General features: G+C 40.0%; 1 protein-coding gene across 1 annotated transcript in view; it reads left to right on the top strand.

Moving 5' to 3' along the window:
- The window catches only part of STAB1 (stabilin 1), a 110,874-nt gene that overhangs the window by 83,256 nt on the left and 1,918 nt on the right, over positions 1 to 25,700 (top strand). Inside the window, exons 51-66 of the mRNA XM_087708218.1 lie at positions 104 to 280; positions 1,352 to 1,438; positions 3,062 to 3,208; positions 4,884 to 4,943; positions 6,092 to 6,287; positions 8,681 to 8,830; positions 10,939 to 11,043; positions 14,576 to 14,683; positions 16,406 to 16,599; positions 17,782 to 17,926; positions 20,120 to 20,253; positions 21,208 to 21,373; positions 21,496 to 21,602; positions 22,792 to 22,911; positions 24,506 to 24,652; positions 24,824 to 24,934. Coding sequence (XP_087564344.1) covers positions 104 to 280; positions 1,352 to 1,438; positions 3,062 to 3,208; positions 4,884 to 4,943; positions 6,092 to 6,287; positions 8,681 to 8,830; positions 10,939 to 11,043; positions 14,576 to 14,683; positions 16,406 to 16,599; positions 17,782 to 17,926; positions 20,120 to 20,253; positions 21,208 to 21,373; positions 21,496 to 21,602; positions 22,792 to 22,911; positions 24,506 to 24,652; positions 24,824 to 24,934 — 2,154 coding nt within the window. The remainder of the gene's footprint in view (positions 1 to 103; positions 281 to 1,351; positions 1,439 to 3,061; positions 3,209 to 4,883; positions 4,944 to 6,091; positions 6,288 to 8,680; positions 8,831 to 10,938; positions 11,044 to 14,575; positions 14,684 to 16,405; positions 16,600 to 17,781; positions 17,927 to 20,119; positions 20,254 to 21,207; positions 21,374 to 21,495; positions 21,603 to 22,791; positions 22,912 to 24,505; positions 24,653 to 24,823; positions 24,935 to 25,700) is intronic.

The following is a 25,700-nucleotide window of genomic DNA, read 5'->3' as shown; positions in this document are numbered from 1 at the left end:
CTTGTGTGGTGGGGGGGATTGACCATCTGACTGACAGTAAATTGTGAATTCTCTTAGATTAGTGATATCACGCTATTTTACTGTTCTGTGTCTCTCTCTGCAGGAAACAGGACTTCTTAACCTGGTCAATAATACCCTTCATCAGCCATTTACCATGCTGTGGCCAACTGATGAAGCCTTTAATTCTCTTCCTGCTGAAATGCAACAATGGCTATATCACAAAGACCACAGGAGCAAACTGTCTGCTTATCTCAAAGGGCACATGGTCCGGGACATAAAGGTAAACTCAAGGTTGAAACAACAGAAGCTTTTCAAAGAAGCCCTGTTGGACTCAGCTTGGCAGAAAACACACCCTCTTTTCATGTCATTTAAACCAGACTAGAAATTGGTTTTGATTTAATGTTTAACCAACATTTTATTTGATAAAATCTGTGAGATCGGACTGTGGGAGGGAAGTTGCTACTTGCCTTAGCTTGCTTATTCATCAGAGAAATGCCAAAGCTGAGGAATTGCAATGAGGAAAATTAAAATAGAGGAAATCTTAGAGCAACTGGTATACAATTGCATTGAAAATGCCCTTTTTAATATAGATTTTTAGATTTAGATGGCTGCCCATCTTAAATAGACAACTATGTGTGTTTTACAATCTTAAAATGAAAATGAGTATCATCATCATTTGTTCAGGCATCTGCAGGTGCCAGCTCAATTCCTTCTTTTAAATAACTTGGGTAATTTAAGATGCACTTTAGTTCTGTAAAATAAAGGGTGTATTTCAAGAGGACACATGCATATCTGTTAAGCATGACTTCACATATTTTGAAAAATATAGATAGAGGCCATGGTAAATTTGTTAAGGAGCAAACTGTCTGTCTCAACATTTTTTTCCTCTAATGTTTAATTTTAAAAAGAACTTAGAAGAGTAGTCAGGATGCTAAGCAAGTACTAGGATTTCCCTCTTTTTAAACCAGTTTTTAACCTTTGAGTTGGTACTCAAAGTTATATGAGTTTCTTTCTGCAAATGCTGATTTTCTCGTGGTGCTTCATATGATCATGCCATGGATCCACAAGGAAATTTACTCTCTGCAAGATCAGTGCAGAAGTCTTTGGCAGCCTTAAGTGAGACCCATTCCTATTTAACGTTCTTGAACATTTAACTGCCTAGCTGATTCACTTCCAGAAACATTTACTGTCAGAAACACAGTTTATAATAACAGAACACAGAGAAGAAAGGCATATGAGGAAACGAGTTTCCATTCTTTTAATTAAAATGAAACCTTCCCCAATTCCTGTCTATTTTGGCCAGCTTGATTCTATGGCAAATCTATCATTATTTACTCTTCTGTGGTTCTAGGTCTTGGCTTCCAAACTGACAGAGTTGTCATCTTTGAGGACTTTGCACGGCTCAACCATTTCATTTAGCTGCAGCAAAACAAATGCTGTAAGTATGCACTCCTTTAAATTGAAGCCACAAGAGGACAAAGTCATGTACAACACTGTCCTTTTCAAAATGTGCAGGTAGTCTTCATTTAGTGACTGCCTTGGGCAGCACTATTTACAGCTACAAAGGTGATGAAAAAGTAACAGTCAGTTAGTGTGGGTTCTCCTGTGCCTGACTTTTTTTTTCCTTTTCTCCCAGAGAAAAGAGATTGCTTCAATAAGGCTTTTCTTTGCCTCTTATGCAAACAGCTGGTGCTAGTGCATTCTTTTCAATGCATATTCCCTATTGGGTGTCTTCTTACTCTCTTGTAATCCCTTCCTCTCCATTTAATGCATATACCAACATTAATTCCCTTCTTGCTAATTATCCCAACCCTGGGTGAACATTCCAAGCAATGGAAGAATGGGGAACTAAGACTATAAGATGCGTCTAATTTTCCCCCTACGTTTTGGCTCATACAATTGTTTGGAGCCATCTCCTTCTGGTGCTGTAAAGCGAATGAAAGCTGAACTAAAATTATAAGCATTGTTGTCACATTATTTCAGGATCAAGCTCCTAGCTGTGGGCAAAGTTTGCGTGCAATACTGTATTCTAACCATTGTGCCACCACAGCATCAGCTTTGATAATAATGTCCTAACTAGTTTTATAAGTTGGGCTAAGGAGTAGGTACAGAATACAGCAGCTGCAAGTATTAAAGATCATGGGCGGTAGCAAATGAAAAAATGCAGAAGAGGCATGGGCTGAGAAAGAGAAGTTAGGAACAAAAGGAGACAGGTAATCCAAAGGAGTATATTATTTTAGGAGAAGGTAGAACAAGGTAGGAAAATTGAACAAGAAGCAATATCTTTGAAACAGAGAACAAAGAACATAGAATGTGAACAAACATTACAACAAGTTGAATACAACTTGAAGTGACATATGGGATTGTCTAGGATTTCTGGGAGGGTGCTGACCAATGGTGGGTTCCGGATCCTGTTGCAACTGGTACAGTGCAACGGGGCCCGGGGTCCACCACATGAATACATGCAGCACGTGCACGCAGAGTGTGCACACATGTGCTTACCATCTGCAATGCTCCGCAACACCTCCGCAACACTCCAGCTGCTCTGTGGAGCGTCACGCAGGCGCTTACGTACCATGCGCGTGCACGGATGCCCCGAAGAGCTCAAATACAGATAAGGACAGAAGGTGGGCGGCTGGGCCCTCCAGAGCACCATACCGGAACAGTACCCGATGCTCCCGGCAGGCACCGGTACGCTAGTACCGGTGCGTACCGATCATAACCCACCGCTGATATTGACTCTTTGAGCCTGCCTTATATAGCTTTCCTGGTAAAATACATGGAAAATACAATGCAATCAATAGATAGAGTATAGGAACTGACAGGATCTTATATGATTGCTTTTTAAAAAGATCCTGTCTTCTTATTGATTTTATACCTTGTTGATAGAGGATTTTTCTTCATAAACTTGAATGCTTCTGATCTGGAGCTAAAAAAGAGTTAAACATGTTTAAGAAGCAACAGGTGATAAGTTTGAATTTTGCATATTAGTCAAAACCAAAAGCCACCAATATTTGTCTTCTGTCTTCTGATTCCCTTTTACTGCTTTTTTGGCTTGCAGGGGGATATTGTGGTAGACAATGGCAATGCAAAAATTGTCCAGCGGTATATGGAATTCAATGTGGGCATTGCTTATGGAACTGATCACCTTCTTGAGCCTCCAGATTTGGGATCCCGTTGTGATGAATTTCAAACAGTTGAGATTTCAGTAAGTATTTAAATTTTAATCATCGATGTTTACTGATTTAGATCATTATCATGTTACCCAGAAAATAAGACCTGGAAACACAATTTCAGGGTGATCACCACCCCCAGGCTTTTGCACAGAAGCTGGCAAGCATGTGAGGGACTGACGGTATCTGACAGCAGCTTCAGCCTACCAGTCCTTGGGTCAGTGCATTCTGGGGCTGCACAGAATGGATGGCATGGAGTGGAAGGCAGGTAATCCCAATGTGCTGCGAAGATGAGTCTCCCGCAATCACCTGCTGCTCTGGCCCAACACCACTTTGCTCTCCCATGGCTCATGCATCACATGTAGATTGCCTGCCTTCCTCTTCATCACTTCCTCTGTCTGCTGCTAGTGTCACCATGCAAAGATGAGCCCCCTACAGCCACCCACCACTCTAGCCCAACAACACTCGGCTTTCCCACGGCCCACATGGCATGTCCAGATCACATGCCTCTGTTTACATCTGCTGCTTGCACAGGTAATCAACTCACCTGTGCTGTGCGGGCTCCAGCTGCTGCCAGACAATATCAGCTTGCATGCACTCACCACCGCTTTTGCTGGACACGCTCACTCCCTTCTCTAGGGTTTACTTTTTGGGTAGGGCTTATATTAGGTGCATATGGTATTTTCATTTGATTGATTTAATAACATTAAAGCATTCTCTAGATCAGGGGTCCCCAACCCTTGATCTGTGGCCCAGTACCATTCCGCGATATGCCAGCAACTGGTCCACACAAACAAGTGAAGCCCCTTCCATGGGATGCAATCAGCATGCAAAACCACGCCCCCTTCAGTCCATGGAAAAACCTTTTTACACCGAATTGGTCCATGGTGCCAAAAACGTTGGGTCTGCTGCTCTGGATAAAAAGAAGACTTTTAGTTAACTTTCTTATACTAATGTTGACAGTGGCAACCAGCAGTTTCTCCGTGCTATTTCCATGTTTGTGAAAATTAGTATAATATAGTCTTTATTGTCATTGTACAAAATAAATACAACAAAATTGGTATTAATTAATTTAATTAATTAATTAATTAATATTAATTACTTTCCAATAAGAAGTCAACTTATAAGGGATATGAGCAGCATATAAATTTAACAACAACAACAACAACAACAACAACAACAACAACAACTCCTAGGTCCTTGGTTAGGACTCGAGCTGTTGAGCTACCAACCAGCCCCAAAGGCTGTGAATCTCACCAAAGATTAACCACATAATAATAATACAAAAGTTGTCTTTAAAAAGTCTCCAAAAATACTTCTGTTTCTGTTAAACTACATTTTTTTTAAAAAAAAATCCCTCTCACCATCATGGCAATTTAATTTCAGGTGAGATGGTATAATCTGTATGTATTTTACTTGTTTTGCAAGTTTCAAATTCTAAAACGCAAAATAAATACATAATAAAAACATCCCAAAGCGTCTCGGCATTGGGGTCAGGGCCCAAAATGCCAGCTCTGCTAACCAGGATAATGTCATCTTGATTTTAGTACTCAAAGGAAAGTTCTATAGCCAAAAATGTTGCCCAACTCTGTCTTCTAGTAGGTTGCAGCCTTTGTGAGAAAGGAAAATCTAAAAGATTTTCAGACGAAAGTTAACCTGGCTTCTTACATACTTGTCTATTTTTCCTATTTCCCTATCATGCCTTCCCAGAATGCTCCATGTGGTACTTGCGGCTTTGAGAAACCCTGTCCTTTTGGATCAATGGAAAGGGTAAGCATCCCCAGAGAAATGGTGGATTCACAGTTGACAAGATGTGGATAATAAGCAATTCCATAGTGATTTACAAGACATTTTACAATCAAGCATTTGACAGGCACAACACATGCTCCTACAGTGGATATAGAAAGTCTACACACCCTTGTTAAAATGCTCAGTACTGTATTTGACCAGACCAAGATAAGATACATAGAATAACTTTATTGTCACTTTGAACATACACTAATTGGCATACATTAATTTGTATTTCATTTCATACAGCTCTCAAACGGTCACTACCTCCAATATACGCTATGTAAACATAACTAAATAAATAAATACAGAATTATGCATACAGCAATAGCAATAGCAGTTAGACTTGTATACTGCTTCATAGGGCTTTCAGCCCTCTCTAAGCGGTTTACAGAGTCGGCATATTGCCCCCACAATCTGGGTCCTCATTTTACCCACCTCGGAAGGATGGAAGGCTGAGTCAACCCTGAGCTGGTGAGATTTGAACCGCCGAGCTGCAGAACTAGCAGTCAGCTGAAGTGGCTGCAGTACTGCACCCTAACCACTGCGCCACCTCGGCTCATGACCCACATATATTATATGACATAGAGAAGCAACACAGTCTAGTCCAGATGTATACATATACATGGTGAGAAAAATGAATCTTGTGAGTTTACCAGAAGGATGGCATAGGAAACAAATCTGTTACAGGATCTGAATCAGCTAGGCCTGCTAGAAATACTTCGAAACCTCCTCCCAGAAGGGAGCAACAGAAACAGACCGTAAAGTGGGTGTGTGGGGTCTCTAACAATACTTTGAGCTCTAAGCACATAGCACTTATAAGCAGTTACTCCTTGAATAACGGGAAGTGAGTGTCAATTCTTTAGAATCTCCCTCCTCCGTGTCTCTGAATGAATGGATGGACATTCTAAATCTTCTATAATCTTCTCAGCTGCTCTTACAACTCTCTGTATAGACCTTCTATCTAAGGCACTGCTGCCATCCCTCTCAAAAAGATTTAGATTTTTAGTTACTTAACACGTAGGAGTAATAGGAGGAAGTTCCCACATACCTTGCAAGTTGAGCATATAGTTTCATCCTAAGAATCAAATTTCCAAGAAAAAGCAAAAACAGTTGTCTTTTTCCCATAGGGGGAACCCCAGACTTGCTATCGTGGATATGACTCTTTTGAGTTTCCAAGGAGCAACCGTTTGCGGTACCATTCTCGAATATCAATCACTAAATATCAGTTGAGAAAACGCTTCACTAACGGATGTAAGAAAACATGCCTTACCACCAAGTGGGTACCCCAGTGTTGTGCAAACCACTATGGAAAGAACTGCCATGGTAAGGAATGTTTATTAAAATTCCAGATAAAATTAACATGTTTTTCGTTCCGTACATGGTAATTATAATAATGTTAGCGGCAGTTGCTAAAAATAGCGCAGCAATTTGTTTTACCATCTATGGGGATTAGGATCTAAGGTTCTGGATCCTCTGACTGAAATATATAATTATTTCTAATGTTCGTTTGGATTTGATATACATGTTAAGTTTTCTGTGCACTACTGTTCACCAATATCAGAACATATCCTAATATTCACGCACTTAATAATTTCTTTTGTATCTTCAATGACTTTCACTTTTCCTCCTCCTTGCCAAAAATATCATTTATCTTCTTGCGTATAGTAAATATTACACTGAATGGTAAGAAACAAAACAACAGTTCATGGATTTTCCCATTGTCTTGTAGCAATGCTTAAATGCTGAATTGCAACCAATGCTGGACCAAATCGATAAGCAAATCATTTTTCCTGATTTTCATAGAAGTCATCGTGTGTACTGGAGTACCTGTGCATTTTCTATGCCATACAATTCTAAGTGCATCACAGCAGATCCTGCATCAAACTAATCTTGAAAACATGGTTGGGACTTAAATGGGAAACTCCTAAAATGCCAGACTTTAAAAAAACACCTCCTAAAGAAAACAAAGGAAAACCACTTCATGAAAATACCTTGCTCAATAGTAGTAACTGTGAGAGGGATCTTGGAGTCCTAGTGGACAACCATTTAAATATGAGCCAGCAGTGTGCAGCAGCTGCCAAGAAAGCCAATACAGTTCTAGGCTACATAAACAGAGGGATAGAATCAAGATCACGTGAAGTGTAATACCAATTTATAATGCCTTGGTAAGGCCACACTTGGAATACTGCATTCAGTTTTGGTCACCATGATGTAGAACAGATGTGGAGACTCTAGAAAGAGTGCAGAGAAGAGCAACAAAGATGATTAGGGGACTGGAGACTAAAACATATGAAGAATGGTTGCAGGAACTGGGTATGACTAGTTTAATGAAAAGAAGGACTAGCGGAGACATGATAGCAATGTTCCAATATCTCAGGGGTTGCCACAAAGAAGAGGGAGTCAAGCTATTCTCCAAAGCACCTGAGGGGAGGACAAGAAGCAATGGGTGGAAACTAATCAAGGAAAGAAGCAATTTAGAATTAAGGAGAAACTTCTTAACAGTTAGAACAATTAATCAGTGGAACAACTTGCCTCCAGAAGTTGTAAATGCCCCAACACTGGACGTTTTAAAGAAGATGCTGGATAGTCATTTGTCGGAAGTGGTGTAGGGTTTCCTGCTTAGCAGGGGGTTGGACTAGAAGACCTCCAAGGTCCCTTCAAACTCTGTTATTCTATCATTCTAAAATGACCTTGATTTAAAGATGAATTTGCCATTTAACTTCAACCATGGACCTAAATTCCAGTGAATACAATAGGACTCACTCCCTACAAATGTTGCTTAGAATTAGAGCTACAGGTTAATCAGGTTCCCTTATTCTGACCTCATATGATTATGGATCTGACTTTTCACTATTCGGGCAGACATTCACTATTAATTCCATGGTTTGCTTATTGTCCAAAATAAGGTGGTTACTACATAAAGATAATTCTTGGTTGTTCTAAAGTCAGATCGCTTTAAAACCTGGCTAAACACCAGAACATATGAAACCTAAATGGGTGTAAAATGTATGATCATAATCATTACTATAATAGTGCAAGCTAGTTCGCTCCCCCCTTGGTGCACTGTGGATAAGTGTGCAGGTGTGAAACCAAACAAACTAACAATTAGGCTGTCAGGATTACTCTGTAAAGTGTAGATCTCCCTGACATATGCATGTCATTCAACATAAATAAAAACCATCGCTATACATGGGCAAAGGTAGGGTACATTAAAAGATGTGAATAATTGGCAGATAGAGAATGACAGTAAGAGACAGAAAACCTTTACGGCATCATGTGAAACCTTTCTTTTAGAATGATAGAAAGGTAACCAGCAGAAAGTTACCCTGATTTTTAAAAGCTGAAATATTAAACAGAATTTTATTCTTCATTTTCCTAGGTTTATTTTTTAGCAGTTTGTGTATAAAGTACAATCTTGAAGGAATTTATCTCTAAGGATAATTTTAGTTGTGTGCAATAACTGACAAATCTACTAACAATTGTGGTAAAATAACTGCAAAGCACTGAAGAAAAATGAAGGGTTATACATACCCAACACATAAAGTTTCAAACATGGAGGAAGTTATTATCTGTAGCTGTTGTTTCTAGGAAATGAATAAAACTATATGACCAAATAGACTGTGGTCTCCTTGGAAAGCCTAAATGACTTCATTTATACTTTATTTCTCAAGTGATATATTTGGTTGAAAAAGATGTGTCGGTTCTGCCTTTTTCAGTGTGTCCCGGAGGACTGGAAGCACCATGCCAAAATCGTGGTACATGTGATGATGGGCATAAAGGCTCGGGACAGTGCAATTGTAGTGCAGCTTTTGTTGGAGTGGCTTGTGAACTCTGTGCTCCAGGGTATTATGGGCCAGACTGCAAAGGTATGACAATGTTTTCAGCTTAACAAAAGGTTGTAATTAGCTCTTCTTCACTATTTTTCATGATGGTACCTTTTGCATGTAGGGACACGGTGGCTCAGTGGCTAAGACGCTGAGCTTGTTAATCAGAAAGGTCGGCAGTTCGGCACTTCAAATCCCTAGCACTGTGTAACAGAGTGATCACCCGTTACTTGCCCCAGCTTCTGCCAGCCTAGCAGTTTGAAAGAATGTAAAAATGCAAGTAGAAAAATAGGGACTACCTTGGTGGGAAGGTAACAGCATTCCGTGCGCCTTCAGCATTTAGTCATGCCGGCCACATGACCACGGAGACATCTTTGGACAGCACTGGCTCTTTGGCTTTGAAACAGAGATGAGCACCGCCCCCTAGATTTGGGAACAACTGGCACATATGTGCAAGGGGACCCTTTACCTGTACTTTGCATTGTCTTTGTAATTCCTATATATATCTTCTGTGTCAGATGTCCAGGGGTATTTGAAAATTATAGTAGTGATTTCCCCTCCCCTCTTCCACCCATCTATGTTTAGTGGAGAAAACTAAACATAGTTTAGTGGGTGATTTTTATGAGATATCTGCATGATACTGTCTTGAATGTTCCGGGTGATTGGGTGGTAGAATTAAGTGGTGAGTTTCAACTCCCGTTCCAACCGGTACAGTTGAAACGGGGCCGGTGGCGTCCTCATGGACACGCATAGCATGCACACACATGTGCACAGCATAGGCATGTGTCTTAGTGCCTCCGCGATACTCCAGCTGCTCCGCAGAGCTTCGTGCAGGGACTGTACGCACCATGCGTGTGCACAGGAGCACAGAAGTCTTTAAACACCAGTAAAAAACTCGAGTGGGTGTGCCCTCCAGAGCACCATACCAGAACGGTATCCGGTGCTCCAGGCTGGCTCCGGTACGCCCATACCAGGGCGTACTGCCTACAATCCACTACTGGTAGAATTTGACAACACTGTCCTAATGGACTGTTGCCTTCTTCATGTGTTACCCTCAATTCTAAACATCATTTTCATTTTTTTTAATGAGCCACACACCTTGTAAGATTCCTGCAATTGTGACTGGATTGTACAGTTGTGCCTACAGGACAATAGAGTGATGAAAACTAAACTTTTTTTTAAAATAAGGGCATGCATGTTCATGGTCTAGACAGTCATATTTTGGCACCTACTATGTCTTCCTCTTCTGATTTTTTTTAGCAATTTCAATTAGGTGCCTTTTGTTTCTTTTTTTTTCTTTGAGTTTTTGAACTTTACACTTAGGATTCACAACCCCAGATTTTAAAAAAAATCTTGGAGTTTTTCATCCTATTTACACCAGAAAAGTTATATTTAACCCCCAAGGGGGTGCAGTGGCTCATAGAGTAAGCCCTTACTGCTTTTTGCTTTTTTATTGGGTTTTCTGTAAATCTTTTCAATTTTGGCATCCACTAAAACCTGGCACCTGTAGGTTTGTATCTGCTTGACCTTAGCCTAGAGCTGGTTTTGCCTTTAATGTGAATGCCAAAATTGTTCTTCGGATATACTGTACTTAACATTTTGTGTTTCTCATGTTCTGCCTCATACTCTGGATGCTTAAGAATTATTTCCAAGTTCTTCTTGCAGGGTGGAGGAGTGGTGTGTCTCCTCACCCCTCCTGCTAATAATCTTCTTTCCATCACTCTGATTTCCTTGTCATTACATTCATCCAAGTGTTTGGAAGACAGGGAGATTGCACATTGGCGAAGAGGTGGATTTACAATAAAAGATAAAACACTCAAACATCCATTGGTGACCTAGTAAATTGCTGCTTATCAGGACATCAGTTAGATCAGTGGTCTCCAACCTTGGCAACTTTAAGACCTGTGGACTTCAACTTCCAGAGTTCCTCGGCCAGCTTTGCTGGCTGAGGAACTCTGGGAGTTGAAGTCCATAAGTCTTAAAGTTGCCAAGGTTGGAGACCACTGAGTTAGATGTTTTATCTCTTGGTTAAAAAAAGAGAGGAGTAATGATCAGGTAAAAAAGGAGCTTTGGACAGCACCATACACCACACCACTGTGTGCTCCTTTTTTTAGTTCAAATCTATGATTGTTGCTTCCTTTTCATTGCAGAGTGCAATTGTTCAGGAAACGGGATATGCAACGAAGGGCTGCTTGGAGATGGCTTCTGCTTCTGCTCTGTGGGATGGACAGGAGACCACTGCGAAACCAAACTAGGTAAAGCAAATCTCAGGGCTGGCACACTGCAAAGTACAACTCCATAGAGCAGCATTCCCCAACCTTGGTGACTTTCAAGTATACGGACTTCAACTCCCAGAATTCATTTCGATTGCCCTGCAGGCTGTGGAATCCTGGGATTTGAAGTCCACACATCTGGAACTGGCCATGATTGGAAAACACTGCCCTAGACCAGTGGCGTCAATTTCAGGGTCCAGGGACCAGATCTGGCCCATGGAGTGCTTAAATCTGGCCCTTGGGGCTGCCCTGGAAACAGCAAAGGACCGGCCTGCAGTGCCCCAACCTGTCCCAGGCTGACCAGGTGCTGATCCACAATCTGGTGGTGGCTGTTTTTGCTGGCACAGTGCTGCAGGAGGCCATTGCAGCCAAAAACAGAGTGCCCCTCCTGAGTTTCATTTTCGCTGGCAGAGAACTAGCAAAACAAACCTACTTGTCCTCCACTGCCTAGGACTCTGGACAACCTGAGCCGCCATTCAGGGGTTCTCCATGTGGCCTGAGAGGGACTGTGAGGCTGTTCTGGAGAATAAGGATTTGGCACTCTCCCTGGTCTCGCCTATGGTCACCACAGACATCCCCAACAGAAGTGACATTGAGCTGGCCGTGCCCATTCTGGCCACACCTATCCCAGTTGCCCACCCCCTCAAGGTCAACCCTGATGATTCAGCCCTCAATGAAGACCCCTGCCCTAGAGGAAGGCCCAGTAGATTTTATCAAATGCCTTCATTTCTCAAAATTTCTTTCTTTTTTGCCATCATTCCACTGATTTCTTTGTTTATGGATTTTATAAGCTTGTATGGTATTTCAAGCATGTATAACATCTTGGAAAACACTAGAGAAGGGAAGGTGGGGGAGAAACAATTCAACACATCATCCGTAGTGCTTTCGCCTTTTTTGATTGAAGGAATTGCTTTTTCTTTTTTTGTACAAAAGGTAATTTCAAATGTTGAATTTCAAAATGTCACCATCAGCATGCAGGCTAATATATTTTTGAAATCACAGGATTTGGGGAGTTCCTATATGTATTGGAAGAACCCTGCTCTTTCCCTTAATCCCGTTGACTCAGAACTGAGGTCAATTCAGGAACTTTTATCCTGTTTAAATTCTCATCTAGTTTTACTCTAAAGTTAAGTAAAGAAAATGACCTTGATTCCCCCAACATTGGTAACATGGCTTTTTTTTAATGATCAAAAGGTTTAAACAATCAACAAAGTCAGATTAGCAAATACTTACAAAGGAATGTGAGACCTGAATGATAAGCCATAAACATCATGAAATTTGGCAGCACTGATGAAAATGTCCCTAAGTAACCTTTTCCATTTTGTCAAAAAGCCATTCACTGTAAAATTAGCTTAACATAGTTTTAAAGAGCAAGGAAATTTACCAGCAAAGAAAAAAAAATACATGAGTCTTGCCCATTTCTGTCGTTGCATGAGTTTTTTTCTTTGTGTCCAAACAGTCCTTGGCCACCACTGTACTTGATTTTTTAAAATAATAAAAATAGCAATGATGACTCCCATCCTCACAATCCCAAACACAGAAGTTACTTGCTACCAGCCTTCTTAAGGTATTGGCGCCAGATTGAGGCTCACCTATTTTATGAACTTCTATTTGCATTTGACTTTGATAGCAGTTCAGCCAGACTTTGCAGGGATGGCATGGATGGCAATGAACAAGACTGGGCAGAATGCATGTTAAAATCTCCTTTGTGTTCCTCATTACTTTGATCCCAAAGAGATGAACTTCCTGAATCTTCCTCTTCCCCCTCCCTCTCTCTCTCTCTCTATCTCATACAGATAGTCCTCACTTAACTATGGTAATTGGCATATCAACTCCATCACTAAGTAATGCAATTATCAGGCACAATATCACTTATGGCAGTAGCTGTGGCAGTCCCAGTGGCCATTGTTAGGCAAATCCCACAAGGTTACTGTATCCCACAGTCACGAGATTGCTCTTTGTCCCCACCTGCTGGGTCCCTCAATGACTTGACTTGCCAGAAGCCAGCAGCAGAGGCCGCAAATGGAGAGTGTGTGACCACAGGACACTGTGAAGTCATAGCTGTGAGCCAGTTGATGAGCACATGATTGTAGGGCTGCTGCAGCAGCCACCGCTACAAAGACCTATTGTAAATTTCCTTCATTCAGCACTGTTGTAACTTCAAGTAGTCATTTCATGAGTGTTGTGGTCCACCAGCGGCCTGCGGAGCTGGCAGCAGAGTTGGACAGTGAGGAGGTTGGGGAGCAACATGGGCTAGTCCTGGAGTCTGGGGAAGGCTCAGATGAGGGCTCTGCATCGGAAGTAGAAAGGGGGGCAGGGGGGAGTTATGTGCTGCCTCCGGAGCTTCCAGAATCAGACATCTGTGAGGCAGAGGAATAGGGGGAGCCTGTTCCCAGTGTGCACATGCGCAGAGCTGCCAGAAGGCAAGAACAGTTAAGACAAAAGAGGCAACTCAGAAGTGAGACTTGGAGATGATTGGCCCTCCCATAAGACATAAAGGAGAAGGAAAGGCACGTGAGCCTTTGCAGGAAGCAACTTTGTTCGTTCTGGTCGGTTTAACGTCTTTAGCTCTGTTTTGACTCTGGGCTCCATGTGGCCTTGCAAAGCTAATTGCCAATTAGGTCTTTGGCAGCATTTCAAAGAAGATATAGGTGGGTGCTTATCAGCATTATTGCAAAGATTTTGGCAGACTTCTGTCAGACTCTTTACAAACTATTTGTAAATGAACATAATTCACAGCTGTTTAAATAAAAAGGGGGGTTGGGGGATTAAGCGTGTGCTTTTTACTGTCTCAGGAATCCTAGGTCAGAACCAGGGGTGGATTCCTGAACTGGTTAGTATCAGTGCGCTGCACACACGTTTTTTCATCAATGGCAGTGAAAAGCGCAAGAGCTGATTTGGTGAATAAGGTTAATTGGGTAACTATTTCATTGAAGGCGCTTTAATGCATATTCATTCATAACTGAACTTTTCTTGCCAGAAAATGTGTAGAACAGCAAGACTCCCTTTTTCAAAGTGTGTAAAAGATTTTTCTTTAATGAGGACTTTCCATTGTAAAATCCAGCTGTCAGGGTTCCAAGAAATAGATCCATTGCAAGCAAGAACTCCAAGGTAGATTCCTCAAAGAATAGAGGCTGCTTCATTTTCACCTAATTAAGAGTAAAACTTTTCCCCCTCAACCCAAACAATCAGTCACGTGGCCCAATCCATGGACCATCTGCAGGTCTGGTGACATCACTCCATCTTCTTCCACCCAAGTGTAAGAACATCCTTGGTTCCCAGAGGAAAGCATTTTTATTTTGACTACACCACCTCAGCTATCTCTATTTCCCCCTCCCTATCTTTTGCTCCAGTGTGGCAACACAGAAGTTCCAAGATGGCTTTGGACAGGTCAGTTTCAGGGTTGACATTAGCAGAATTAGTAGATGCATTAATGAATAACGTTAATCAAGCTATGTGCCTAATTCTGAATTGAACGTATTGATTTGTTTGTTTTGTTTACATACATATTTAGCTGCAGTGCCTCGTTGCTCCCCAGCCTGCCATCCAAATGCTGTCTGCCGAGCTAATAATATCTGTGAATGTGACCTCTATTACGAGGGAGATGGAAAGAGATGCACAGGTATGGTTGCAATTGCAAAGGTAAATCTAAACATTTGCAAGCTGTGCTTCATGCTATTGTGAAAATGTTAGTATAATTTCAGGATATAATACTATATCCTTCACAATAACATTGGGTGCTTTTCTGTTGCATTGCTTTTATTTCACACAAGCCCTTGAGTTTTTCATGTATGTGGCATCATGCAAGATCTTGCAAGGCATATTATTACAACCAGAATCTTATCTTTCATACTGTCCCTTCCAATGCCTGTATGCAGTTTCAATGCTAAGAATTGTAGTTGTCGTCGTAATTATCATCTCTTTAGAGCAGAGGTGTCAAACCCAAGGCCCGTGGGCTGGACCTTCAGGACCACCCTGGAAACAGCAAAGGAGCTGGTCGAGCTGATCATGTCCACAGGGGCCACGCCCCCACTGCCCCCACAAAGTCAGACACAATCCTGATATGGCCCTCAATGAAATCAAATTTGTCACCCCTGCTTTAGAATTATTAGAATCCTTCCTCTGAGAAAGTCAGTTTACTATGTAAAGAAGTAATTGATAATTCCAAAATAGAGAAGAATCATGACTCGGGATTTATAAACACCAAACCACTGTAGAAAAACTTTCTGGAATGATTCCAGAATTTCCCAATTCCTTTTTCTTCTCCCTTTTTAAAATTGAATTGGACATTGATCAGAATTTTCCATTTCTCGATCAGCATTATTTTTCTGAAAATAAAAACTTGTGTGGGGTTGTAGCGCTGACTATTTTTATGTACAAAATCCTGCTTCTTGTTCATTTTATCCATTCATTTATTCAATTTCTATAGCTGCCCATCTCGGTCAATGAATCTGGGTGGCTTACAATTCAAAAATGTTACTGTTGGAGATAAAGAAGAATGTCAAAATAAGTAACTTATTTTACTGTACAACTTAAATAGTTTCAGAAGTATTTTAAGGTTGCTTCATCTTCCAAATACCTTCTGGTATGCAGAAAAGTACCTATTATAGCAAAAGATTCACAAGAATAGCATTAGAATGCTTACATCCCTCCTTGATGGTGAGATATATTTTTGAATTTACTCCAACTCTGCTGCTCATTTGCTATCTTTGCATTAAAAACTTGCTAAAAATAGCAATAGCACTTAGATTTATATACTTCCTCACAGTCTTTACAGCCCTCTCTAAGCAGTTTACTGAGTCAGCATATTACCCCTAACAATCTGGGTCCTCATTTTATCAATCTCGGAAGGATGGAAGGATGAACCAATCTAGAGCCTGGTGAGATTTGATCTCCCAAATTGCAGTCAGCCGGTAAGCAGCAGAAGTAGCCTGTACTATTGCATTCTAACCACTGTAAGCAGCAGAAGTAGCCTGTACTATTGCATTCTAACCACTGCACCACTGAGGCATGAGTTATAAGTAAAAATATAAAGCAATATGACATTTAAATGACTGAGGAACTGGGTTAGAGTTAGGGTCAGGGTTAGGGTTAGGAGGAACCAGAACCTAGAACATTTTAAAGGTTGGTTTTTTTTAAAAAAAAAATCCTATTTTGATTGCCTGTATAAGCTTTATTCTAATGTTCCAAACTTGACTGGAAGTTAACCCAAGCAGTACCAAAATCTGGGATTTTAGAACAATTATAGAATGGAATTGAGGAAATCTGCTCAGCCTGGCTTTACTCCATAAGCAATAGGCAGGGTCACAAGTTATGCATTACTGAATGGCACTTTCTGATGTAGTGATTGACCAGTGTGGAAACAACAACGGTGGCTGCAGCGACCATGCTAAGTGCACCCAGAATGGAACGGATGTCTCCTGCGCCTGCTTAATGGACTACCAGGGTGATGGCTACATCTGCGATCCTATTGACAGATGTGCAGATGGGAGGAATGGACACTGTAGTGAGCATGCAACTTGTATTAGCACAGGTCCAGTAAGTATCGGACACATCTTTGCATGCTCATATTTCTAACAAGTCTTTTTGGAATGAGATCATCAAGATTTTTGAGAAATTGTTTGTAGGCATTTTGGACTTCTTTACAGTCTCATAGAAAATGTCTGTGTGGTGATTTCCTTTTGGAGAGATTTCTCCCAATTGGCAGGGAAAAAAAGGATAATGGTATACTGTGGAATATGGATTTCCTTTTCTTCTCCAAGTATCTAAATATTCACTCCACATATTGAACACTATTGTTTGTGAAACTTATAGTAACTCCATACATTCCTGTCACATAGGAGGTTTCTTTACTTCTTACTGTAAAATTTCACTTTCTAGAGAAATGGAAACTACTGTATTTACAGTAACTAGTTGGCAGTCCATTTTTGAAAAGCAAAAGTAACTTTCAGATCAACAAATAGACGTTACTTTTGAGGGGAAAAATAGCAGTAGCACTTAGACTTATATACCGCTTCATAGTGCTTTTACAGCCCTCTCTAAGTGGTTTACAGAGTCAGCATATTGCCCCTAACAATCTGGGTCCTCATTTTACTGACCTCGGAAGGATGGAAGGCCAAGTCAATCTTGAGCTGGAGTGAGCAGTGAGTTAAGCCTACAGTGCTGCATTCTAACCACTGCGCCACCACAGCTGCACCACAAAGAATAGTAATAGCACTTAGGCTTATATACCACCACATAGTGTTTCACAGCATCTCTGGGTAGTTTACAAAGTCAGCATATGGCCCTCCAATAATCTGGATTCTCATTTTACTGATCTCGGAAGGATGGAAAGCTGAGTCAACCTTGAGTCCCATCAGGATCAAACTCCAGGGGGTGGGCAGAATTTGCCTACAATAGTGCATTCTAACCACTGTGCTACCAGGGCTCCAGGAAGCACCATTTTAGGGAATGCAAATGCACAGAAACCTCAAAGCCCAGATCCCTAGCTACATAGCAATATTTTTCCTTATGTTGTAAGTTCAGCAAAAAAATAATGCTACAATCTTGGAAGTAAACCCTTTACTAACTGTGGAAAGGAGACTTAACTGGTTTTTACTGTTTCATTTGGCTTGCTGCTGAGTTCTTTTTGTATTCCATGCTCTTTGCTATCTACCTCTGGTTTGATTGTCCTCTCTGGCTGTTGAGAGTGCATTAACATCTGGCTTCCTTGCCTTGCAGAATACCCGTAGGTGTGAATGCAAGGCAGGTTACGTTGGAAATGGAATACAATGCTTTGAGGAAGTTATTCCCCCCAAAGACCGTTGCTTGGAAGAAAATGGGGAATGCCACGTGGAGGCTATTTGTACTGACCTGCATTTCGAGGGTAAAGGTTTTATTTCTATTCTGTGGTCCCTTGGATGATCTTGTCATTCTTTCCACCATCTACTATATTACTTGGAGGAGGGGGATTTCTCACTTTTGGAGAGGAGACTCTCACCCCTTACACTGGCATAGTTCAAAATGCCCTTTGTGATCTGTAAAAGCATATAATTGGTCAAATCCAAATTTGATGTTTTTTGTCTCTTACTTTAGAATAATCTAAATGTATTAATTTGCTTCTCAATTGCTTTCTTCTTCTTCTTCTTCTTCTTCTTCTTCTTCTTCTTCTTCTTCTTCTTCTTCTTCTAGGACGTCGTAACGTAATATTATTATTATTATTATTCAATTGTATCACAGCGGCCAGTTGTTCCGCCGGATTTGGCATTGGTTACTAGTCGGGCCCCACCCAGGGGCCTAGGACGTCGTAACGTATTTTCGTAATATGCGTGCAGATCCAAGCAGTGCGGCTTTTTGCATTTGACTGATGGTGATTTTGTCAATTTTTAACTGTTTTAAATGTAATTCCAGTGCTTTTGGAATAACACCCAGTGTGCCAATTACCACTGGAATTACCACTGCTGGTTTGTGCCATAGTCGTTGAATTTCGATTTTTAAGTCCTGGTATCTTGCGATTTTTTCATGTTCCTTCTCGGCGACCCTGCTATCACCTGGTATTGCGATGTCTATGATTGTGACCTTATTTTTCTCAACCAGTGTGATGTCTGGTGTATTATGCGCCAGTATTTTATCTGTTTGTATGCGAAAATCCCACAAGATCTTGACCATCTCATTTTCAGTGACTTTTTCAGGCTGATGTTCCCACCAGTTTGTTGCTGTTTTAATATTATAATTTTTGCACAAATTCCAATGGATTATTTGTGCTACTGAATTGTGCCGCAATTTATAATCAGTCTGCGTGATTTTTTTACAGCAGCTGAGTATGTGATCAACAGTTTCATCAGCTTCTTTGCAAAGTCTGCATTTGGCATCATCAGAGGATTTTTCGATTTTGGCCTTAATGGCATTTGTGCGGATAGCTTGTTCTTGCGCAGCCAGGATTAGTGACTCTGTTTCTTTCTTTAATGTACCTGTTGTTAACCATAACCAAAATCAAGAATGGAGAGTTGGCAGAACAAAGCACTGCATGGCCAATTTCTGGGAAAAATAAAAGATAAAGTGGACAGTGAACAAACTTGGTTATGGTTAACAACATATCCATTGGAATTTGTGCAAAAATTATAATATTAAAACAGCAACAAACTGGTGGGAACATCAGCCTGAAAAAGTCACCGAAAATCAGATGGTCAAGATCTTGTGGGATTTCCGTATACAAACCGACAAAATACTGGCGCATAATACACCAGACATCACACTGGTTGAGAAAAATAAGGTCACAATCATAGACATCGCAATACCAGGTGATAGCAGGGTCGCCGAGAAGGAACATGAAAAAATCGCAAGATACCAGGACTTAAAAATCGAAATTCAACGACTAGGGCACAAACCAGCAGTGGTAATTCCAGTGGTAATTGGCACACTGGGTGCTATTCCAAAAGCACTGGAATTACATTTAAAACAGTTAAAAATTGACAAAATCACCATCAGTCAAATGCAAAAAGGCGCACTGCTTGGATCTGCACGCATATTACGAAAATACGTTACGACGTCCTAGGCCCCTGGGTGGGGCCTGACTAGTAACCAATGCCAAATCCAGCAAAACAACTAGCCGCTGTCATACAATTGTATAATAATAACAACAACAACAACAACAACAACAACAATAATAATGTGGTACCCTACTTGGAACAGCTTATATTATTATTATTATTCCTTCTTGTGGCTTACTTCTCCTTTCTTTGGATGGGATGCTGCCATGCCCATAAAGACTAGGGAGACCAGTGTCTGGTCCAATGTGATTTTTCTTCTCCTTTGGATGAAATTTTATCCAATAGCCTTGGGTTTAGTCTTGGACTATCCTTGTTTCTTTAACCATGCATTGAATTAACTTTCTTTTCTAACATCATTCCTATTTCTGCCATAATCCTTGCTTATACTTTTTTTAGATATCCATTAAAATCCAGGCATTTAGAATAAAAATACTGAACATCTCTTCTAACATTTCAAAGTGTCTTTTTCCAAATCTGACTCGCATCTCAACAAAGCTTAGTAGACATAATATTCTGTGATTGTTTTCCAGACAAAACAGTTGGTGTGTTCCACCTGCAATCTCCTCTAGGAAAGTACAGTTTTACCTATGAAGCCGCTGAAGCCTCGTGTGCAGTTGAGAGAGCTACCTTGGCCACTCTTCAGCAGCTGTCTGCTGCTCAGCAGGTAACAAGGCAACACAGTGATATCAATTCATTAGTATCTCAGGCTTTGGTCTGTGCTAAGAGTCACCCAAGATGTCCTTTCCTGGTTGAACTTTGTCTCCTTTGTCTAAAGAAGCTTTAAAACTCCCGTTGGATCAGTGGTGGGTTTCCATTTTTTTTTTACTACTGGTTCGCTTGTGCATGCGCGTAGAAGTGTCCAGGTGATTGGGTGAAGCCTCCCACCACTACTGCTACAGGTTCGCCTGATCCAGGCCGAACTGGGAGCAACCCACCTCTGCATTGGATCCCACTGAATCCTCACTTTTTCATTTGCTTCACATTGAAATAACAAATTCAAACAAGTAATCCTTCAAGAGATGTCATCCAATTCTTTCTTTAAACAAAAAAGTGAATGACTCAATGTGACTGTATTTGTTTTTGAACCATGAGATGCTGGCAGCTGCATTTGGCACATGGGCACTAGAAAAATGATATGCAGAGAAAATGAAATGAAATGAAAGCTGCCTCCTTCAAGCTAGACAGCCCATTAAGAAAGCTTAAGGTTATTATTGTACAAGGTTTAATCTTATTATTGTACAAGACAATCTTGTCAAGATAGGAATAGTCAGAAATATTCGTTGAAATATATCGGAGTATTGAAATAGCAACATAGCAGTTAGCAATAGCAATAGTAATAGCACTTAGATTTATATACCGCTTCACAGTGCTTTTACAGCCCGCTCTAAGGGGTTTAAAGAATCAGCCTATTGCCCCCAACAATTTGAGTCCTCATTTTACCCATCTCGGAAGGATGGAAGGCTGAGTCAACCTTGAGCTTGGTGAGATTTGAACTGCCAAATTGCAGACAGCTGGTAGTCAGCAGATGTAGCCTGCAGTACTGCATTCTAACCATTGCACCACCATGGCTCAAACATGTTTCAAATGTTTTGAAAAGTCTGTCTTTCTGTTTTTCTAGATGGGGTTCCACCTCTGTATAGTAGGTTGGCTTTTTAACCATACAGCCGGTTACCCAACAGTATACCCAAGTCAGAACTGTGGTACTCATCATGTGGGCATTGTAAACTATGGCTATCGAAACAACGTCAGTGAAAAGTGGGATGCTTACTGCTATCAAATTCAAGGTGAGAAAATATATCAGCTTATAAGTGTCATATCATTTATGCCTTCCCCTGCATAAGAACTCTTACAAAATCGTAAACTTTGTCTCCATTGCAAATGCCGCCAAATGTTGTTTCTTTTTCAGAAGTACAGTGCAATTGTAGGGATGGGTACATTGGAGATGGCTATTCCTGCACAGGCAGCCTTTTGGATGTGCTGGCTCAACAGGCAAACTTTTCAGTCTTCTATTCAGTAAGTTTTAGTAGTACCTTCATCCTGTAGTCTTGTTGCTATGGATATATTTGTGAATGACCATGAAACACAAGCAGTAATTATGAAGATGATGGTATCTTTAAAAAAATCACTAGTGATAATTATTCCTTCCTTCAAACCTGGTTCAGATACATCTATATTTCACACGCTGTTATGACAAATACCGCTAAGTGCTCTGAATTTAGGGTAAAAGGTTTAGAAACTTTGGAGAAAAAATATTTATTCATATCAAAAATTACTAATGTGTAAGTTGATGTTCACTCAATGTTGACTGCTTTCCAAATCTTTTTGAATTTGAATTCAAAAAGTACTGTAGTCTTCACAGACTGAATCTGGGTTAGGCTTTCAATATGTTATTTCTAGACTTACATGTTCTTGCTACATATTGATTTTAAAATGTATGTGAACTGCAGCTTAAACGTGCTGTGTTTCTTTGCTGCTGGGCCGGCGCAGTGGTTAGAATGCAGTATTGCAGGCTACTTCTCTGACTGCCAGCAGTTTGGCAGTTCGATTCTCACCAAGCTCAAAGTTGATTCAGCCTTCCATCCTTTTGAGGTCAGTTAAATGAGAATCCAAATTGCTGGGGGCAATATGCTAACTCTGTAAACTACTTAGAGAGGGCTGTAAGGCACTGTAAAGATGTATATAAAACTAAGTGCTATTGCTATTGCTACTTCCTCCAGCTTGCCTTACACTGATCTATATCACTCATGCATTTTTTTGCAGGAGAAAGTTTGAAATGTATGGTGTTTTCTTAAGGGTGGGATAAACATAACTTGTTCTTAATAAAACTAATTTATGCAACTTTCTGAATGCTCCACAATAGTGTCTCATTATTCAGATCAAATACCAGAATTAATGAAACTATATTCAACTATTCCTTAAAGGATCCGTCACCTGTCTTTTATTTCTTTAAAGGGAAAAAATAAGCTACATTGAAAAACAAGTGGGAGATTAAAATTAAATTTTGATCTGCCAAATTGCTGTTATCCACCTACTTTTACCCAGGGACAGGGTATTGTTTTGCAAATGTCCCTCAGTTTAGGATGGGAGGGAAATTCAAATTTGCTATTTACTTTAGGTGCTGCTTAGAAATGGTCCCTTTGATATATTTGAGTTGAACATAGTAATACTCCTGGTTAATCATGTTTTCCTTCCTCTTTTTCAGATAATTCTGGATTTTGCTAATACCACTCAAGAAGGAGTAGATTTTTTAAATTTCCTCTCTGAGGACATCGCTTATAAAACTCTTTTTGTACCCTTGAACTCTGGCTTTGGCGATAATACAGTAAGGATCACAAAATGGACAGTGGTGGTGTGGTCTTAGTTGGAAGGGGGAATAATTTTGTGCCATCTTAAAAACAACAACAAAAACAAATAATGAAAAATAAATTGAGTCAAGTTAATATCTTTGATGTACAGCCTATGAGTTCCATGCAGATAAACTATCTGCCTTTGATTGGGCCTTATTTTCTAGTAAAGCTATTAGTTGTAGCATAGCAGTAAATTCAGATTCTTTTAAAGCAACTGCAGAAGAAGTTAATGAATAAATATATATTCCATTTCCTTATGAAATCCTGGTATTTTAGCTTTGTGGTAGGATAGCAACTGGAAGAATTCTTATAATTTTCTCCAAATTTTTAAGTGCTTTGGTACTTTGGGAGGGCAAGGGCAGCTAAACTATGGTAGGGTTATTCATAGTAGGTTAAACTATCCCAATGTGAACTTTCAATGCAATTGTAATTAGTGTTTTAGTAAAAGCATTGAGTTTAGATAATCATACAGCACTCATACTTGCATTGTTTAAATGTGAATGGCTTCATCAGCAAAGAACACTGCGTAATATTATCAAACATAATCCTAATAGAACTCCAGATTATCTTCTGAATTGTCTGCCTTAAATGAAACAACCTTTAGTAATCAACAAAAGGACAGGAAGAGTGTCTTAAAGGTTTTGTTTACATTTTCTGATTACTAAAATTGACTCCCAATGAGAAAAAGGAGAGAAATTCTCATAATATGCCAGTGCAAGGATATCCTGCATTAGAAGGACTGGAAACAGAATAGCTTTGCTGGCTGGTGAATTCTGGGAGTTGAAGTCCGGCAGGCTTAAAGTTGCCAAGGTTGGAGACCCCTGATGTAGATATACACTTATGTACTTTATGGGCTTTACTTGAATAAAAAGTAATATGCTCAGCCCTGAAAACAAAGCAAAATTAGAGCAAAAACAGTCTTCTGTTTTAACTACCAATGAAACATTTGCTCTCACTTTCTCTCTTTACTTTGAAAAATTGGTGTTTCTTTTTACTGTATGTTGTACAGTGGAAGTTGCCATTTTTTCCTATAAGTTGGTGGGTAACTTTATTAGGTCCTTCTTATGGTCCTTTCATTTTTGATGGGCCTACAAGTTTACAATCATATGTCAGCAACCAATGCTGACCTTCAAAAGTTGTGGGTGCTTCATCACTGGAAGCTTTCAAGAAGAGACTGGACAGCCATCTGTCGGAAATGGTATAGGGTCTTCTGCTTAAGCAGGGGGTTGGACTAGATGACCTACAGGGTACCTCTTTATTTAATCAATGTAATGAATGGATCCACTGTAACTACAGGGCCCAGCACTTTCTTTTGCCCCTTTGACATCAATGTGTGCAGGCTAAAGGCATGTACAGTACAATGGAACCACTGTTAAGGTATAGAGGACTGAATAAAGGCTACAGCCATTCAAAAACAGGGAAGTCCAGTTGACTTCTGAAAAAGTACATTCAAGTAGGTGCCATACAAATAATATAGTGCAATACCATATTGTATATCTATGCAATTGGCTTTCTTTCCATCAGTAAAATAACTTTGGTTTGAGCTGTATCTTTTGTTTGTTTTCCTAGTCTTTATCACTGAAGGATGTAAAACTTCATGCATCACTACGTGACGTTATCCTCTCAAGCTTCAATCTCACAGCTGGTACAATAATACCTTCCCAAGCAGGATACAATCTTTCCATTGCAGAATCATTGAGCCATACTTTTTTCATTGTAAGTATCAATTCTCTTTACACAGCCACTTAGCCATGAACCCCTCTGCCTGATCTTTTTGGACAATGTTGAGACATTGGTGGATTTAAGCCTTGAACTTTTTAAAGTTTTCACAGCTCATTTGCAGTGAATGATAAACTAAAAATCTTTGGTTCACTTTTATTGCACCAGGTTTCTGAAGCGATTAACAATACAGTGATTGTTGAATGGGATATTGCCGCCTCCAATGGGATTATTCATGCTATTCAGAGTCCTTTGAAGGTACCTCTGCAGTATAACCAGGTTAGTTACCAGTTCCTTTTTTAGAGAAACAAGAAAATGTTTTGCATTTCTCCCTTCCCTGTTTTATGAATTAAGATCTAAAATAGTATTCTACAAGTGCATGTATTTATTTATATCCTACCTTTATTTATTTATTTTCTTACAAACAACTCAAAGCAGTGAACATATCCAACACATTTTCCTTCTCCCATTTTCCCCACAACAACCCTGTGAAATGGGTTTGGGCTGAGACAGAGTGGCTGGCCCAAAGTCACCCAGCTGGCTTTCATGGCTAACTCACAATCAGGACCTGAACTCACAACCTCCTGCCTTAACCATTAGAACAATCAAAACTATTTTAAAATGGTAGCTCTCACAAGATTTGAGCATTTTCATCCCATTTTTCGTCAAACTCCCATGTAATCTTGGGAAACTTCACAAGAATTGGTAATATCATACTATTTAACCATGTCTCTAACCATATTTCTGATGCCCAAAGAGACGAACTCCAGATGAATCTTTCACTTTGCTTTTTCACTCTAGCCAATGCAAAACATTAGCAGAGTAAACAAAACAATAAAAAGTGAAATCAGATTACTTTATGTGTATCTTTTTAAATGTAGTTGTACATAAAACCAAAGTGCAAATTACACAAATATCACAAGAAACCCAGCTTTTATTTTGCTTTGTCTTTTTTTAAAAAAAAAAAACCTTAGCTATAATATTAAGGATGTTTGAAAAAATATATTTACATTTAAACAAAACCAGCAGAGTCCTCTTTTTAATA

Source organism: Thamnophis sirtalis, unplaced genomic scaffold (genome assembly GCF_051295495.1).
Source record: "Thamnophis sirtalis isolate CommonGarterSnake01/CBP01778 unplaced genomic scaffold, rThaSir2_p1.2 scaffold_3, whole genome shotgun sequence".
In the NCBI taxonomy this organism is placed as follows: Eukaryota; Metazoa; Chordata; class Lepidosauria; order Squamata; family Natricidae; genus Thamnophis; species Thamnophis sirtalis.
The sequence above is the reverse complement of the archived record's forward strand: the minus strand, read 5'-3'. Positions and strand labels throughout refer to the sequence as shown.